The sequence below is a fragment of the Osmerus eperlanus genome, chromosome 16 (assembly GCF_963692335.1).
Source record: "Osmerus eperlanus chromosome 16, fOsmEpe2.1, whole genome shotgun sequence".
In the NCBI taxonomy this organism is placed as follows: domain Eukaryota; kingdom Metazoa; phylum Chordata; class Actinopteri; order Osmeriformes; family Osmeridae; genus Osmerus; species Osmerus eperlanus.
Window position 1 is genome coordinate 5,288,138 of NC_085033.1, and position 18,696 is coordinate 5,306,833.

An 18,696-nucleotide genomic window follows, 5' to 3' on the forward strand; every position below is an offset into this window, starting at 1 on the left:
ACCAAAGAATCATGCAGTGAAACAGTTTTGCTGATTCATTCTGAATGAGCACATCAAATAAACACACATTTTTGAAATAACAATAGAAACATTAACTACAAGTCATTACATTTACTCACTGCTAAGCACCTGAATTGAAGATTCTCTGTCTGTTCATCTCAAATATCATAACATTCTTGGAAGACAGGAATTGTCACATGATACCTTTAACAATCCTCCTCATCACCATTTCTGTTTGTGTCTGTACTTTCTATGCAGCTTTGACATTGCACCAGCGACCTTGTTGGTGTAAACCACACTGACAGTTCTGCACTGATGGAGAGGAGGAAATATCCTTTATCACATGTGCACTAGGGTACATCTTTTATGGCTACATCCTACTGTCTACATTACTCTAAATGAACAATATGCCATGATGCTTAAGCTGAACATCATGTTCTCTTGTGTCCTCATCTAGGATTTTGAACACAGTGGCTTATTGCCAACCAATGATTGGTCCATCTCTCATCACAAACATATTGCTTTAATTTCTTCCAACAAACTTTTCTATTAGTCAGAAAACATAACCAACCACAATAGTGTTTCCAGTCAAGCAAGCTTCCAGAATGGCAAAGACATATATTATATATCCATTAGTTTAGATAGTAAATCAGGGATCCCTTTCATGTATTAAGCTTGCATATTCTTTCTTGTGTTTGCTAAAACATGCAAACCTAAAATATCATATCAATTGATCAAAATCAATTCCTAATGACAATTTATTCTATAAATAAATGCTACTAGCACTTGCCCAAAGTGCGAGTGCGTGTTACTGGGAATCTCCCACTACACCATATTCAATTCTATGTCTATTCTGTTTACATGTCAATACAAGTGTGTGATTTATTGTATAAATAAATTGTCTAATATCTAGGTTTGTTCATAGGTGTTGTTTTCCGGTCTTGTCAGGGTCAATCCATAAAGAAAAAAAACGAATGGAACTGCTTGTAGTTCTCTCCACTGAACTCGAACAATCTTTTTTTCGTGAAGACACACTTTACCTATTCTCTATACACCTATTTTTGCTAATGCTACATTTGCTCATTTCCCTCTTCAGGTTATGCTACCCTGATGTCCATTGTTGAGCCAGAAAGAGAGTGAAAAGGGCTAGGTCAGCCCCTGCTGACTGAGGCACACAAGCAATACAACTGTACCGTGACCTCCTGATGTCCGACGGAGCCATGAGTGAACCCAAGGATGTTAGTAGCAACCCTGTTGCTGCTACTTCAATCTCAGTGAGTTTTATCATTTCATTATATAATATTAAGGAGAGGCAGGAAATCAGAATCAGAATGAGTTTTTATTATTATTAAGGTGCATAAAATAAACATATATGGATCTTAATTTTAAAAAGTAGAATGTATAAATACAATTAAAAAGTCGAATACTAAAGAGCTAAACAATATGGAATATATAAAATAGATATAAATATCAAATTTTACAAATAAAATATAAAATAGGGCAGCATTTTGCAAAACGACATGTGCAAAGGTGGTGGATGGACTTATAAATAATAGATAAAAGTGTTATGTCAGTGTGAGTTATTGTCCTTGTTGAAGAGGCCAGCATAATGTATGTTACATTAATCATTTTCATGTTTAATAATTAGTCACTGACTGCTATTTTCCTGCATTGGTTACCTAACTGTCACTGCCATGCTGCCTTTAATCACACACTAATAGATTTAACACCTGGTTAGCAAAGACAAAAAAAGTATAAATTACATTTCACAATGTTTCTGCTCATCATAGCTGGATGTAGGAGAGGGTAGAAGAGAGGGTTGAGTTGAGACATCTGGAGTCCAGGGTTTTCTACATCAAGTGCCAGGAAAGATAATTCCTCCATGGTGGGTCAGTGCATTGTAGTTCCCCAACAACAGCTTCAGTTTTGAGCAGTGCAGCTCTCAGCTGACCGGTAGTTGAATGTTTTGGCAGCTCATTTCTCTCAGAAAAGGCTAAAATGTGGTGGTACTGTATGACACCCACACACCCACAAGCATTCCTTTCCAGATTTAATTTTTAGCACCAGCTTTGACTAATACTCATTGGAGGGCGTTCACGGAAACATGGGGAAGTAGCAATGATGGGGCAAGGATGTAGGTTTTGATCTTTAGGGTCTAGTAGTCTTGAAAAGAAAGCTATCTAGGAACCTTATGTTCCTTAAGATACTGGATTCACAACAGGCACCTGCCAGTAACAATAAAAGTTTAAAGATTTAATGGTATGTACAATTCTAACATATCTAAACAAATGTAACATTACACACAGCTGATAATTTCCTGTCTCTACTGGTCACTCTCGTCATGTGACTGGGGGCGGGTGCTAGGTGTAGCGATGCCAAACTTTTCTCTCCTGGATACTTTAACCTTTTGTTAGCATTTTTTGGTTAATGCTAGTCATGAGAGCAGCTATCATCCTTTCAAACTGTTATTGGAATGGCTGGCAGGGGCAGCATGGATTTTCTATCAAAGTCAAAGGTTAGTGAAATTGCCACATAACTAATGCACAATAGCTGACACAAAATACACATAGCCCTACAATTGGAATACATTCGTCACTAATGCATTGCTTTGACATGTAATAGAAAAATATTACTTTTGATAAGCTACAGACTTAAAATGAAGCCACGGATGTAATATAATTTTGAAAAAACTTACCTTGATAAGGTTCATACCTACATTTGTATTTATTTTTGCACTGTGAAATGTATGACCATGAAGAAACAAAAAAAAAGTTTGTTCTTTATTTATTTTTTTACAAAATGTTAGCTAGTTAGAATGTTATTCATGCCTTTGAGAGAACTCTGGAGTACTTGTTTGAGTCTTGGTTTGGAGTTGGCAGTTGAAAATTCATAGAGGATTGCCAATATCTAAACTTAACTTATTTGCTCTAACTGTAAGCCCTACAGAAAGGTTTTTACAGTTATTATAGACAATGTACAGACATTGCTTTCGGTTGTGTAATTACTTTTCTAAAAAGAAAATACAGGCTTTCAGCATTATCCAGTCATCCTTACCTGATAACTACAGTAGCATCTGTTTACTGTTTACTGTAAACAGACTGAGATGAAGTAGGGGGCAATTTAATTTTCAATGAAGGGAGCTGACCAGATAATGCTAAAGGCAATTTCCATACAGACATACCTTCCTTGTAATAGTACATTGTCTGGTTTGCTTTAATATTGCTTATTTTTATATAATTGTTTTAAATAGGGGGAGAGGCTGAGTGAATATCCCTTATTCGATCATTCAGGGATATTTGTATTAGTATTAAAGAAAACACCCGCCAATTGCGTTCAAATCCTGTATTTGATTGATTTGACCTATATTAGAAGCAAACATAACACTGATGTAAATATATTGCAGATTATTTTGTAGATAAGAAACAAAAGTAATGTTTCTTCAAAAGTCATATTCTGCAGCAGGCACAAAATGATTGAGTTCAGCACTGCATGCAAAGACAGCTCCTCCTACATTGGGCACCATAAACATCATACACTTTGTCTTTTCACTATTTGAGACAACATTATTTTATCAGTATAATCTCCTTAGAAACATAATGTTTGTGCCTTGGAGCAGTAATGCACATTACTTTGTGTGCTTTACAATGTATACAAAAAACAGCCTTCCCAATGTGAACTCAAACTAACCCAAACTAATCTAACCACCACAAATTGGTAACATTTTTACATACCCTATGTTACAGGTAAACAATTACCCATACACACTAATTGTACAAATGGCATATCTGATGCTTTAAATGTTACTAGATATTGTTTTGTATTGGTATGATTATTAGAAAGGTATTTTGGAGGTACAGTCATAGCCATAAGTTTTGGCAATGACAAATGTGTTTTGTAAAGTTTGCTGATTCAGTATTTGAGGAAACATTTTCACGTTTCTATAGAATACTGGAATACAATATTCTGGAATTCATATTTTTTTAAGCTTTTTGGGGGCGAAAATGTTCAATATATGCAAATAGTCCCCTCTTCTACAGCAGTCAATCGGCTCTTAAAATCCAATCAGAATGATAGAGTGATTTCACCTGGCTAGAACTAGTTCACACTTTCCCCTGTGCTGATGATATGACTTACTGAAATGATCATTTTATGCCCAACAAGCTTTGCAAACACCAAATGTATGTCGCTCCCAATACTTTTGGCCACGGCTGTACCTTCAGAATATATGGAAATAAAGTAAAAATATACAAGTTATGCTCAATCCCTTTACTAATATCTCTCAAGGACTATACTTTCGCGGTGGGACCCTGACATGCAAACTTTTCAGGCATGGGTAAACTTTATACTTAACAGACTTCTAGGAAAGAGAAAACGCATCACTGTTTAAACTGGCACATGTCTCCCCCCAGTGTTTTCAGGTTTAAACTGGCACAAGTTTTTAATGACAATAAGCAAAAACTTTTAGTTTCGTTTTTTTATTTCTACAAATCCCATTACAGAAATCAAGAATATACTGAACACCAACTCATTTTTAATTAAATTAACATAAGGCTATAGTCATGTAATGTAATATGGTAGACAAGATAACAATATTTTGTGTTTACAAAAGATTCAGCAAGTCCAGAATGGAAAAAAGGAGGCAGTAGTGGTGCAAATATGAACTAAATATCTGGTTCTAACCATCAGATTGAAGCATAACCCCATATAACACTAGACGTGTAATTGATTTGAATTAACCCTAACTTTTCCTCCATTAGCCCACACCTCCTCAGCGTCATGAGGATGATGATGATGAAGAACAAGACCTGAACAAGACCTTGGGGGTGCAGCGCTTTCAGCAGATCCTCAGCCAACCTATCCGTGGTCCTCCTGAAAAGCACCATACCTTCAACGAGGAGGACATTGAATGTGAGTTACCATATCCCCACATGATTTGAGAATATTTTTCCTTTCTATGCAATTTAATTTAGTGTGCTTGTGAGGTCATTACAATGATAATATTAATTGATTATTAAATAACTGATATAACTGAGTTATACAAAACAAAAAAATAAAATTTGCTTATTTGCATGTGAATAATTAATTAGTCTTGTCCACATTGCTAAATTTTAAAAACACAAGTTTTCTGTTTAGACTTCTTTCTTAAAATGTTGCACTTATAGACTTCACCGGGCTTTAACCACCAAATTTACACAAACATTTGAAGAAGTGCAATCAGAAAAGAGCAAAAGCAAAGAAAGGACTCGATATAATTTTAGCTATTTTAGTTGATTCGCCTAAAGAATATGTTTGGGTAACTAACTGAAAGTAGAAAAACTTTTTGCTGACACATTTAGGGATTTTGGACAATTAACAATATATTGAAAATATAACAATATAATAAATACAATGCTTTTTTAAATATTTTCCTTTTGTCTGTGACATATTAAGGGTTATGAACTTAGTTAGTCTTTATTGGCATGAGAATGAGAAGGATTGAAATGTTCATCCCAGCTGCCTTATAAGCTTGTTTTAACCACTCTTCTCCTCCTATCAACTCCTATTAACATAAGATATGAGTGGCAGTGAACAACTACAGAAAGGGAGAGGATGGCATGTGGGACACAAGTTTACTGTTCAGATACAGTCTATGATGATGAACATGTCATTGTATGACAACATAATTATAAAACAATTACATTCTGCTCTCTAGACCACCGTCATTCTTCCCTCCATATACACCACCCACTGTCAAAACTTCCCCCGGAGGGGAAGAAGAAGAAGAGTGGCAAGAAGAAGAGGGAAGCAGGACGAAGGCGGAGAGCTGGTTCTGGTGAGGCCAGCGGAGCCCCCACCATAGAAGAAGAAGAGGAAGAGGATGGGAAGGAAGACACAACCACAGCAACCCCTGACACTGACAGTGATATGCACAATGAGGATGACCAGGTGTGCTGACACACAATCAGAACATGAAGCAAATATACCCATAGAGAGACAACCTGGTCAGGAAGTAAAATATGACAATAAAAAGAGGCTTATTACAAAGACACAGGCCATGCTTGTCACTAAATAGCAGAACAACGTTCTTAGTCAACTTTCATGCCAGCTCTTGACCATGGACACATTATTTATTTGGATGCTGTTCCACTGTTTTAAAATCCCTCTATGCAATCCATCAGAACTTAACTTTATTAGTGATGCCCAAATCAAAGTGATGCAGTCTGTACTGTTAAGTTGGCTTCTGGCCTAGAAAGTTGCTCCATTAATTTGCTAGGGGCCTTTCAAATGATCATGATACCTAACCACCCAGATAGGCCTACAATTTAGACGTACACATTACCACATACCACACTAGGTGGATAGTTAATTCTTTAAGTGTATTGTCATTTTACGCATTTTTGTTTATTTTGTATTTATACTCCTGTATTTAGTTTTGTAATTTGTGAGGTGTAACTCATGACAAAAGGCCCAGTGTTTAGAAGCTACAAATGGTTAAAAACACACATAAACACTGACCCAGTCAATCTCTTTTCTCCACAGTTCTTCCTGTCAGAAGATTGCCCTGCTGCATCAAGCCCTTATAAGAATGGCCATATCCCTGTTCCTGGGCAAATTACCATTATACCCCAGACAGCCCTGGACACATGCACCAACCTACCAGATGCCACTCCTACTGAGTGAGTATTACGTAAAAGACTTCCACACCAGCACTTTTACCCACACATGAATATACACTCTTTTCTATTTATATAATCCATCTTAGAAATGGATGACCTTTTTATTGTGTCCACAGTGATACAGATTCTATCTGTGCTCCTCACAAAGGAAGGAACAGTCTGTCCCCTGTCCCCTCTGCTCTGTCCCTGGACTCCGCCAGCCCACCTAGCAGGGGTTCCACCCCCTCTTCATCCTCCAAAGCGCCCCCAAGTGGCCGTGGCAGCTACGGCCTCAATGAGAGGCGGCGCATGGGCAACATGACAGGCAGTCTGCACCGTGTTGCCACCGATGACAGCGAAGCTCAGACGCTGGCCTCTGCAGACCTAGACGGCATCAAGAGTGAGTGGCACGTCTAACGTTAAATCATCGCAAATAACCGTCAAGCAACTTGATTGAAATCAGCCGAAATGGTTTGGAGAAAATGATTGCTTATAGTGACAAGATAGAACTTGTCCCTTTTAATGTGAATACTTCCAATCAACTACAACCACTTTCATACGACAATATAGAATACACACAGTATATTTTATTAGTATAACTTTGATGTCTTATAAGATCTAAATTTGTTACTATGTGTATGTGTGTCAAAAGTACATTTATTATCACTTTGTAAAAAAAGAGTTGTTATATCGCAATAATGAGCCTTATGATTTGATAATTATTTTTTTACCAACTCTTATACAGTAACAATGATAAATGGATGCCATACTTACCCAGGAACATACTTGTGTGGGTGTTTGTGTTTATGCACAATGTGTAGGTAACATGTAGTAGGAGGGTGGGGATGAATTTGGGATAAGAGATGGTAGCTAGATCATTTAAGGACTGAGACAAGGATTTAGTAGGAAACAATCTAGGCATGGGCTGTATGCATGGGTCTGGTACCGGGCCTACAGTAACATAAAAGCCCATTCATCTCAGTCGATTTGCATTGTAATCTCACCATCACATCAAAAATGTGATTTTTTGTTCTTTTGACAAGTAAACAATGCTGTTCATCCCACATGCCAATTGTGCTCTGTAGGAATGTGAGACATTTCAAAGGGCGTACAGCTGTACTTTTCCACTTGTGCCATGTTTGATTTTTTTCTTCCTATTCAGAGTGTGTTTGTGTGCATGTGCATAAAACTGATTTTGGGACAACAATCCATCATTTTGACTCAAAATTGCGAAGCATGGTTGTGTTTTGTATCGTTTTCTCAATGCGTTGACATTTTTTCAACTGCATCTGAAACTGAGACTTTAGTGAGTATGTGGATATCATTATTCCTTTTTATCAGTAAAAAACTACTGTGCCATTTTAAGATCAACACGCTTCTATTTGAAGATTTTTGTATAATATGTATTTGGTGTAGAATCACCAATACTAAGTTAAAGAAAGCTGTTAGGAGGTAATTGTGTATCTACCTGTTAAAATGTGTGCGGTCAATTGGTTTGCTTTGTGTTTCCCAAGCTTTAAGTCTCGTTTTCGTGTGTCCTGAAAAAACTTCTCTACTGTTTAACCAACCCTGAAATGTTCATTACTGCTAGAAAGAGGCATTACTGTGAGAATCGGTGTGTGGTCTTGCTGTCAACATTGAGATTTGTGAGGTACAGTAATGGCTTGGTGTGGCAAAGAGAGTTAAATCATGGTGAAGCACTTGCACGCATAATCTGTCAATTATGATGTTCTCCACACAGTATGATGTAACTGTCATAAGGACTTAATCTGCTGTGAAGGGAGTGAGAATCTGTCATGTCTCTTTCCCTCTCTTACTTTCGCCGTATCCAACTTTTTCCATTTCTTCTCTCGTTCCTGTCTCTCTGACCCCCAGGTCACCGGTTTGAGGATGTGCCTGGAGTGCGACGTCACCTGGTCAAAAAGAGCCCCAAGAGACCGGTGGTGCACATCACCAAGAACCACTCAGAACCCAGCGCCCGCAACCGCAAGTTGGATCGCACCCCACATGAGGTGAGGGAACACATCCAGAGCCAGACACAGGATGCAGACACACACAAACAGCAGCACGGCAGATAGTTGGGCCTAACCTAGCTGAAGTTCTGTTTTTTGGGGGCATCAAAAAGAGGTCATGTCATGCATTCAATTGCAATAGTTTAAGTTTGGTTCAAATGTGATCTCACAGGGCTACGTAATGTGCTTGACAGAAGGGATGTGATGCTCAAGTTTCCTATATGTATAGTATATCATAGATTTAATTTTATCATGAGAACTTCCAGGGATAACTACAGGACCTACTGTAGCTCGAGCCACTTGACAATTAATTACATGTCTGCCGTGGGATACAGAGGAATACATACAGCAGACACAAAGTCACCATATTTACATTTACATTTAGTCATTTAGCAGACGCTCTTATCCAGAGCGACTTACAGTAAGTACGGGGACATTCCCCCGAGGCAAGTAGGGTGAAGTGCCTTGCCCAAGGACACAACGTCAGTTGGCATGACCGGGAATCGAACTGGCAACCTTCGGATTACTAGCCCGATTCCCTCACCGCTCAGCCACCTGACTCCTCCATATGTAATGTGAGGAGAAGGAAAACCAGATAATGAAGGAAGGAAGGACTTTCACACACTTCACAAAAGAGAGGTTAGGTAAGATGACACTAGTGGCTCTAAGAAGTAATACAGGGACTTAGATTTGTTGTCATTAGCCAGGTAAGTGTGTGTGTGTGACGTCAGGCCAGTGACAGAATGCGTGTGCCTGTGACTGACAGGTAACCGTGATTTGTTAGCCACTGCACTCAGCTAGTCGCTAGATCACTCTCTCTCACGCATGAAAGTTGGCCACTATGGTTCAGATGGAGTATGTGGGTCAAGTGACCGGGCACCAGAAGGTAAGAATATTCGACCACGATAACTCTTGTGTAGTCTGATTCTTATAATCATGACATGATGTACTTTACTAATATTAGCACATTTTCACAATGTACATTGCTGATGTGAGCTAGTGTGTTCAGGGACATCGGACTTCAGTGTGGACATAACTCATAACCAATAATCAGCTTCACAGAGTTTTATTTGTAAACATCTGTTATATGTATTTATGGGTCATTCCAGGTCTTTGTTGAGCTAAACGAGTTGGTGATTAATAAGAACCAGGAGATGCAGTGGAGGGAGACGGCACGCTGGATCAAGTTTGAAGAGGACGTGGAGGAGGAGACAGAGCGCTGGGGCAAACCGCATGTGTCCTCGCTCTCTTTCCGTAGTCTGCTGGAGCTCCGCAAGACCATCTCCCACGGTGAGAAACTGATAGAGGAAGGGAGGCAGGTGGAGAGAGAAAAGTAGGGGGAGAATGGATTTGGATGAGAGAGGAGGTTTGAAGTGGCAAGTAAAATGTACATGTTTAGTGCATGTAAAATATGACAGAGGAATGGAGCGAGTCAAAATGAAGCAGAGGAGTGGGAAGGAAATTAAATAGAAAGTTCAGAGATATTTAAGGACACAAGGAAGAAGGAGCATTGTAAATAAAATGAGAAACAATATGCTGCATAAAACCCTTTTTAGTTCTAGCTCAACCCTTTTTCAACTGAAAAAATGATGTTCAAGAAACTTGAAACCCTTCTCTTCAGGCGCTGTACTTCTTGACTTGGATCAGAAGACCTTGCCGGGTATTGCTCATCAGATGGTGGAGCAGATGATCATCTCAGACCAGATTAAAGCTGAGGATCGAGCCAATGTCCTCAGAGCACTACTTTTAAAACACAGGTAACACTCTACTCTGACTCCATTGTCTACCACTATCTGTCTAATACTATGTAGTGGACTCTAACTAGTGACAAAAGAAGTTTGTTAACAAACTTGATTTATGATTTGATATGTTCATTTGTTGTTGATTTATGTTGGTCCATTTGCACATTATCCTATCTGTATTTAAAAGTTACTAGTATAGGCAGCGTAGGTACATTTTGCGAAACTAGCAATATTGGCTTGAGTTTGCAAGCATCCAACCCAAAATATCCCACCCTCTCCCTTTAAACCCACTCCCCCTTAACACATGAACCCACTGTCTGACGACTGCCGGGAGGACGAAAGTAAAGTAGCCCATCCAATAATTGCATTCGGTCCAAATGCCGTCCAATCATTGCTTTTGATCTGAATGCAATGGTTGGTCGTGTTAATTACAGTCCTGCGATGGCCACATATATTGAATGAATTTTATTTTACTGTCAGAGCATTTGAATCATTGATTGTTATCCGGATGTGAAGTTTATTTCAACAAACATGACAAAGAGTGCTTCTCAGTGCTTCTGACAAAGAGTGCTTCTCAAAAAAAAAAAAAACAATAAACAGACTAAACTCGGTACATCAAGAGCAAGTTTGTTTTCTCTACAGACTCTTTTCTTCTATCTTGTTTACACTTCCAGTCATCCAAGTGATGAGAAGGAGTACAGTTCCTTCTCCAGAAACCTCTCAGCAGCCAGTCTGGGTTCTCTGGTGGTGACTCACCAAAGCACCAACCATGCAGGCCAGCCAGAGCCCTCTGTCACTGAGCCCCTCATGGGTGAAAGAGGGGCCGCAGGGGCCCCCATGGACACACACATCGACGTGGAGAAGAATGAGGTCTGTTGAGTGTGGGTGTGTGTGTGTGTACAGTATGTGTCTGTGTGTGTTGCTAAACCTTCAAACTCTTCTGTGTTCCACAGAAGGATGCTCATGCTGTGTTGGGCATGCACAGGTCCAAGTCCAAGCATGAGCTCAAGCTGCTGGAGAAGATCCCTGAGAATGCAGAAGCCACTGTGGTTCTCGTGGGTACGCATTGCTATCTCATGTTTCCTTTTCAAATGAAGAATGAGTAGTCTAACCACTTTATTCGCTTGTATTGGTTTAGTGAGATGATAGCTGGATGAATGCAAGGAGCTAAAAGTTATATTGACAATCTTGTAGGGAATTTAGTTAGCTTTTCAAAATAAAGTAATGTTTAAATGATTCTAATGTTTGAGTCTTTTGAAGGATTTAGCAATGGATTTTCCTTCATTAACGAGTCCCGTAACCCTGACTTTTTTCCCATCAGGCAGCGTGGCCTTCTTACAGCAACCCTCTATGGTGTTCGTGCGCCTACAGGAGGCGGTCCTGCTGGAGTCTGTGTTGGAGGTGCCTGTTCCCGTGCGTTTCCTCTTCCTGCTGCTCGGCCCGCCCACCGCCAATATTGACTACCACCAGATTGGGCGATCCATCTCTACGTTGATGTCTGACAAGGTGACTTAACCCTTGTGTTATCTTCGGGTCATTCTGACCCATCAGTCATTGTGACCCACCGTCGTATTGCGACAGATTTACCGCATACAAAGACAAAGTGAAACATTTTTTTTTAACCGTTGGGCTGTCTCAGACCCCCCACATTGCAAAGGTTAAAAGAAAATTATTTTAATTTGTTTTTGTATTGGGTAAAATTGGGTAAACACAACGATGGTTCGTTATGAACCTTTGGGTCATGTGACCCGAAGGCAGCACGAGGGTTAAAAGCAAAGAGTTAGAAGATGTGGTGAACACAGCATAAACAAGAGCTGTAAGGGATAAACTAGTGCTTGCTAAAATTACCAAATGTACGTTCAAGTGCTTGATTTTATTAGACAGTGTAGAGGAACACAGAGAAACATCATCTATATTGGCAGACCACACATTAACATAGCTAAGCAAGAAATAACTTGATTGTTATGTTTATGCTTAACCTCTCAACTCCATCAGAACTTTCATGAGGCTGCGTATTCAGCGGATGAGCATCAGGATCTGCTAAATGCTATCAACTGCTTCCTGGACTGCAGTATTGTGCTGCCCCCATCTGAGGTGGGTGGAGAGGAGCTACTGCGCTCAGTGGCTCGCTTCCAAAGAGAGATGCTACGCAAGAGGGAAGAGCAGGATGGAAATCTACAGGCCAAAGAACCCAAGACCCATAAAGACAAAGGTGCATGAACTGTATATACATGGAATGTATAGAGTCAGACAGTCTGACGGTTGTATACAAAGTATATGGAGAAGAAAAGACAGTGTGTGTTTTCTTATTCTTACTTCTTATCAAGTTTAATGGACATAAAACAAGAGCTTCTTCACTGCCCTAAAACAAAAGTGAAACATTAAATCAAACCTTGTAACATTTAAAAGTATGGAAATGTAACAAGAATATTACCATTGATCATAAATTAACATACTATTCTGACGTTTTACATTAGCATTTTGTCAGGAGGTTCATGTTATTGAGTTGAATTGGTTACACTCACTCCTTAGTAAAAAATACTGCCCACTTGTGCAATCAAATTGACTGGAAGCTTTGCAGATAAAGCTAAACAAAAACCAAAGGTCGGCTCTTATTCACTCTTCCATCCCTCCTCCAGCTCTACAATTGCCTTTCAAGCCTGTGGATGATCCCCTCCGAAGGTCAGGGCGATTGTTTGGTGGACTGATCTGTGACGCTGCACAGCGCTACCCCAAATATGTCAGCGACTTCAAAGATGCGCTTAACCCTCAGTGCATGGCTGCGATCATCTTTATCTACTTTGCTGCCCTGTCACCTGCAATCACCTTCGGTGGACTGCTGGGTCAGTGACCATCACTCTCCAGGGGATCAAAAGACAGGGGTGGGGAGGTTTAGAGAGACAGACAGAGAGAAGAAACAAGGAAGATGTTAAAAAGGAGGGAAGTCGAATTAGTAGAGGTAAGAAAGGCAAGGACAATGAAAGGGGAAGACAAGGAAAAGTTTGAGATATTGTCTTTAGTGTAAATAACATCCAGTAGACACAAATGAAAATACAATAATAATAACAATGAACTGTGGTTCTGTAATACAATATTCCCCTTCCTTTTTGTTTAGGTGAGAAAACCGAGGGCCTCATTGGTGTGTCTGAACTGATCATTGCCACTGCCATGCAGGGGGTGGTCTTCAATCTACTGGGGGCTCAGCCTCTTCTGGTCGTGGGTTTTTCTGGTCCCCTGCTGGTCTTCGAAGAGGCCTTCTACTCTGTCAGTCACAATAAATGTCAAAACAATAGTATCCATAATTGTTGAAATGATTCAGTTATAATACTACTACTACTAATAATAAAAATACAAATGGTGATACGGTGTATTTACAAAGCCTGGTTGTATCTCAGAATTTTAAGAAACCTTTTGGTTAAAAATATAAAAATGTTGTGGAACAAAAGTACTCCAGTGCTATAATTACTGATTGACTTGTGATCTGTTTTCTGTGCAATGTCAGTTCTGCAAAGCCAACTATATGGAGTACCTGACCGGCCGTGTGTGGATCGGGTTCTGGCTGGTCCTCATTGTGGTTATCACCGTGGCCTTTGAGGGCAGTTTTCTGGTGCGCTTTGTCTCACGCTTCACCCAGGAGATCTTCTCCTTCCTCATCTCCCTCATCTTCATCTACGAGACTTTCTCTAAACTGGCCAAGGTGAGCTCAGGGCCATCTATCAATACTAGATGGGGACACTTCATGGATTGTTTTCATTATGTTTCAGCGACCATCAAAACTGAATCTGTGTTGGGTCTGTAATGCTAGCTGGTTTCTGGTCCCATTGAACATTGTAGACTGGTTAACTATACCACAGGTCTTGGGTTTATTAACTGAACAGAAACAAATACACAGGAAAATATACTGTCAACAACATTACAGATTGTTCTTATTTACAGATCACAGAGTACTTGTTTGAGGCATAGACAGGCCAAGGACGCACTAATACAGAAAACTGCAAATAAGGGTGTTGTTGGGCTAAGCTTATTTTAAATGTTTACCAGAACCCGAGGGATACATTTACCTCCACACCAAAACAATATATATATACTATTATTTGATTGGTTGCTGCACTCCAATCTCCAGACCAGATTTGTATAATAATCTATCAATAATAATCTATTGATCTATACATCTTTTCTACAAACTCAACAGATTTTTCAAGAGCATCCTCTCCAGAGCTGCTGTTCAGGTATTAACTCGACAACGTTGGCGACATGCAACACCACTGTGAATAGTGTACCTGGGCATTTTGCAGGAGAACCCAACACTGCCCTCTTGTCTCTGGTCCTCATGTCTGGAACGTTCTTCATCGCTTTCTATCTCCGCAAGTTCAAGAACAGTTCTTTCTTCCCTGGTGGGGTAAGTGTCATTGGCCTGTCAGGGAAATTATCATATGATGTTGTCTGTTGTATGTTATGCTGTATTACTGTTAATTTCTATTTAAATTGTATTATCTATTAGATATTAAAGCACTACAAAACACATTGTTTGAATAAATATGAGCATGTTTGAGATTGTATTGTATGTGTAAAAAAAAAAACATTTACTGTATCTGTACTGTAACTTTTGTATGTTGATATTTAAAATACTGTAAGTTTGTTAATTTGATTAAATTATTATGTTATCTGTCAAACATGTATTTTGTACCTCAGCTCCGCAGAATGATTGGTGATTTTGGGGTACCAATTGCAATTCTCATCATGGTGTTGGTGAACTTCAGCATTACAGACACATACACTCAGGTAAGTCACAAACAAAATTGTTAGAAACAATGCAAATCTGTAGGTTTGGTCTCTATTTAACACACATACACACCTGTATATGATTTTCACACAATCTATACTCAGACCTTTAAAATTCTTGAAATACAGACGTAGGCTAAAAAGCCACTTCCAACTAAAGATATAATGTCAAGATAAGAAATTGAAGGTGTATAGATATCAGAGATCACACATCTTGTTCTGACCCCTTGACACCTGTGCAGAAGCTGAGTGTGCCTCGAGGTCTCTCAGTGACCAGCCCACAGAAGCGAGGGTGGCTGATCCCTCCTCTGGGTTCAGACGGACAGTTCCCCGTTTGGATGATGGCCGCCAGCATCTTGCCAGCCCTGCTTGTTTTCATCCTCATCTTCATGGAGACACAGATTACTACGTGTGTGACCTTTATACCTGAACCCTTCATAATATCTCACTAATGTGTATACAGCTTTTTTTACACGTTTATGTACTTCCCAGACTTCTGGCTAACTATGTAGCTTTAGTTCTGGCATAGTACCCAGGTCAGTACAAACAAACTAAAATCTAGAAAGAAAGTGCTGTACATTTTTCTCCTCTTACTTATGCCTTCTACATCCCTCCTCTTCTTTTCACTACCTCCCTAGTATATACTGTCTGATCTCTCTGTTCCCTCTCTTCCTTTTTCTCTCAGACTGATAGTGTGTAAGAAGGAGCGCATGTTGGTAAAGGGATCTGGGTTTCATCTGGACCTCCTCATCATTGTGGCCATGGGCGGGGTCTCAGCCCTCTTCGGACTGCCCTGGTTGGCTGCCACCACAGTGCGCTCGGTTACCCACGCCAATGCCCTTACTGTCATGAGCAAGGCTGTCGCCCCTGGTGACAAGCCTCGTATCCAGGAAGTGAAGGAGCAAAGGGTGACTGGGCTTTTCGTGGCTTTGTTTGTTGGTAGGTGAGAATCTAAAAGTAAACCTGCACGTGTTTGTGTCACTTACGATTTTTATTTTTAATAGAATATGTATCTAAATAGAATTTTAGGTGCCCATATATTGTCATAATCATGACTCGTAATAATGGATTATTGAGAGTGACAGGTACAAAACTTCACATAGTCTCTTCACCTCGCCAGGTCTGTCCATAGTGATCGGAGATCTGCTGCGACAGATCCCCCTTGCTGTGCTCTTTGGGATCTTCCTCTACATGGGTGTGATGTCACTTAATGGTATCCAATTTACAGAGCGCCTGTTGCTGCTGCTAATGCCACCAAAGTACCACCCCGACCACACCTATGTCCGCAAGGTCAGTTATATTCCAACCTTCCAAGGGACACAAAATAACTTAACCTTTTTTGCCTACTCTAAAAACCTATGGCAAAAGAGAAAACTGGAGCTCTGAATGAACCCACGCTGTGTCTGGAGAGTTACCACAGTAGGTTTTTGCTCATCATATAAAGGGTTGGAGCAAATAATTCCTTTGTGTGACTTTAAACACTTCACAAATAGTGAAGAACTTCAGTTAAAAAAGATCCTCTGCATATTTTTGCAGTCGACATAGAACACAGTATGCAGAACTCAAAAACACAAAGAATTCCTCACTCTTATCAGTAGTAAATATTATTTTCAGGTATATCTATATAAGGTTAAAACATGAATGGATTGCTTTCATTTCAGGTGAAGACCCTGCGTATGCACTTGTTTACAACTATCCAGCTGATATCTTTGGCTGTGCTCTGGGCAGTCATGTCCACTGTGGCTTCCCTTGCCTTCCCTTTTGTCCTGATCCTCACAATCCCAGTCAAGATGTACCTCCTGCCTTGGATCTTCACCAAGCGTGAGATGCAGTGTGTGAGTCTCAATATAGGCACATACTCACAACCTCACTTAATCACTCAATCAGGATAGGTTTGGATATGGGTGGTCCATGAAAAGCAGAATCTGAGGCTTGAGGTTCAGTTTAACCACCTTCTGTCTCTCATTGTTCCCAGTTGGACTCAGATGATGGAGAACCAACATTTGATGAGAAGGAGGGTCAGGATGAATACACTGAGATGCACATGCCCTTATGAGCCAGCACTCTTTATGGACCCAGGCAGCCAGGCCAACATGACCAACATTATGCCAAATTCTTCAATAGTATTCTGTGATGGTTTGATAGATTTTTTGGGGGGGTTTAAAGGTACAATAGGTGAGATCTTTTCAGTTAAAGGATTATGTTTTGTCCCCTAAAAACATGTTGTTTAAGCTAATGAGGCCCTCTGAGAGTTGTTTAGCAACACAGCTAGCTCAGTGCCAGTGGAATGTAAATGTCTAATTATTGGAGTTGACCATTAGTTACCAGACAAATATGTTCCAGAAATCTGGTTCCAGCCAATCTCCTTCAGCGAGGCAGACTTTCCTCCTTGCCTTATTGTGTGAAACCACTGTCAATCAAACTCAAGCTGGAGGAAAGCACAGAAGTTCATTTGGGGGCACTGTTTCTCATATTTGAATTATCACATTATCTAGTGCAGCTTTAATTTTCAGTACCAAAATCATGTTTTTTATATTTTGCATTTTGGAGAGGGTATTGTTTTGTTTGTATTTTGGGGGGCTAATGCTGCCATAGTCCATTTTGTATGCATTGTATCTTTGGGGTATTTTAGATAGGAGTGTGACACACTGATATTGTACTATAATATGCAAGTTTTAGTTCAAATATTCCTCATTTACCAAGCACTTAATTAAACTTTTGGTAGGAAATAATTAAATACATGTATTCAATTTGCCATCATCACATGATCACGTATGGTACATGTACAATTTTGCACAATATCCATCATGCCGACTCCAATATATGCACAATTCCATCTGGTAATCAAGTAACACTCATCATGTAAGAGACCGTAGACTACTTTAAAACTAGATGTAATAATAATAAAAATAATATTTTGAATGAAGAAATGTTCTCAGTGGGACAAAATCGAAGCCCTCTTGATCATCACCATTTACCTGACCGCTCAGTGGTTAGAGCACTGGAAAGCAGAACAAGAGGTCGTAGTTTCAACTATTCCATTTACTGTAAATATCTTTGGACTGAAGTGTCTGTTAAATGACATGAATACAAACAGTTTCATTCAAATTAATAAAGGGTACAGTTACTGGTACCTGGGTCACATTTCTTCACTATGATTACCTTCAGAGATAACATAAATAATTAAGTAAACAGGGTTTGAAAAGCATAATGCAAGTAAAAATACATGTTTTTTACATTTAGAGATAAGAGTCGCTCTTCAGTGCATGCAATAAATAATTGAATTGAAAATATACATATTTTTATAGTGCCTATTTTAAAATATAAAATAGGCAGACATATTCATGTTCAAACTACACTAAGAATGTTTGGGCATATCCTTGTAATCCTAAACGTTCAGTCGACTTTGCTATATGGTTCTGACCATGTCACCTATGGTAAAATTACTTTGCCAAACTATGTAACAATCATTATTAGTCAGATACAATTAAAAGCAATGTGAAGACGATGAAGATCACAATTAAC

The 18,696-nt window shown here is 39.5% G+C and overlaps 1 protein-coding gene across 2 annotated transcripts; it reads left to right on the top strand.

The window, feature by feature from the left end:
• The first annotated feature begins 288 nt into the window (after positions 1-288).
• On the top strand, positions 289-18,412 carry slc4a2a (solute carrier family 4 member 2a). Of its 2 annotated transcripts, XM_062481736.1 has the most exons (23): positions 289-355; positions 1,097-1,274; positions 4,773-4,908; positions 5,693-5,925; positions 6,520-6,656; positions 6,773-7,035; positions 8,511-8,647; positions 9,757-9,937; positions 10,269-10,404; positions 11,064-11,259; positions 11,343-11,448; positions 11,711-11,895; positions 12,385-12,601; positions 13,029-13,232; positions 13,505-13,653; positions 13,892-14,086; positions 14,582-14,788; positions 15,082-15,171; positions 15,414-15,580; positions 15,857-16,110; positions 16,292-16,461; positions 16,833-17,006; positions 17,147-18,412. In XM_062481736.1, the coding sequence occupies exons 2-23, from the start codon at positions 1,206-1,208 to the stop codon at positions 17,225-17,227; spliced, it is 3,687 nt and encodes a 1,228-aa protein (XP_062337720.1). In that variant the 5' UTR covers positions 289-355; positions 1,097-1,205; the 3' UTR covers positions 17,228-18,412. The 2 variants fall into 2 exon arrangements, with proteins under 2 accessions (XP_062337720.1, XP_062337721.1); XM_062481737.1 differs by lacking the exons at positions 289-355; positions 1,097-1,274; positions 4,773-4,908; ... (2 more) ...; positions 6,773-7,035; positions 8,511-8,647 and adding an exon at positions 9,249-9,533 and having other exon boundaries at positions 17,147-18,408.
• Positions 18,413-18,696: the final 284 nt, after the last annotated feature.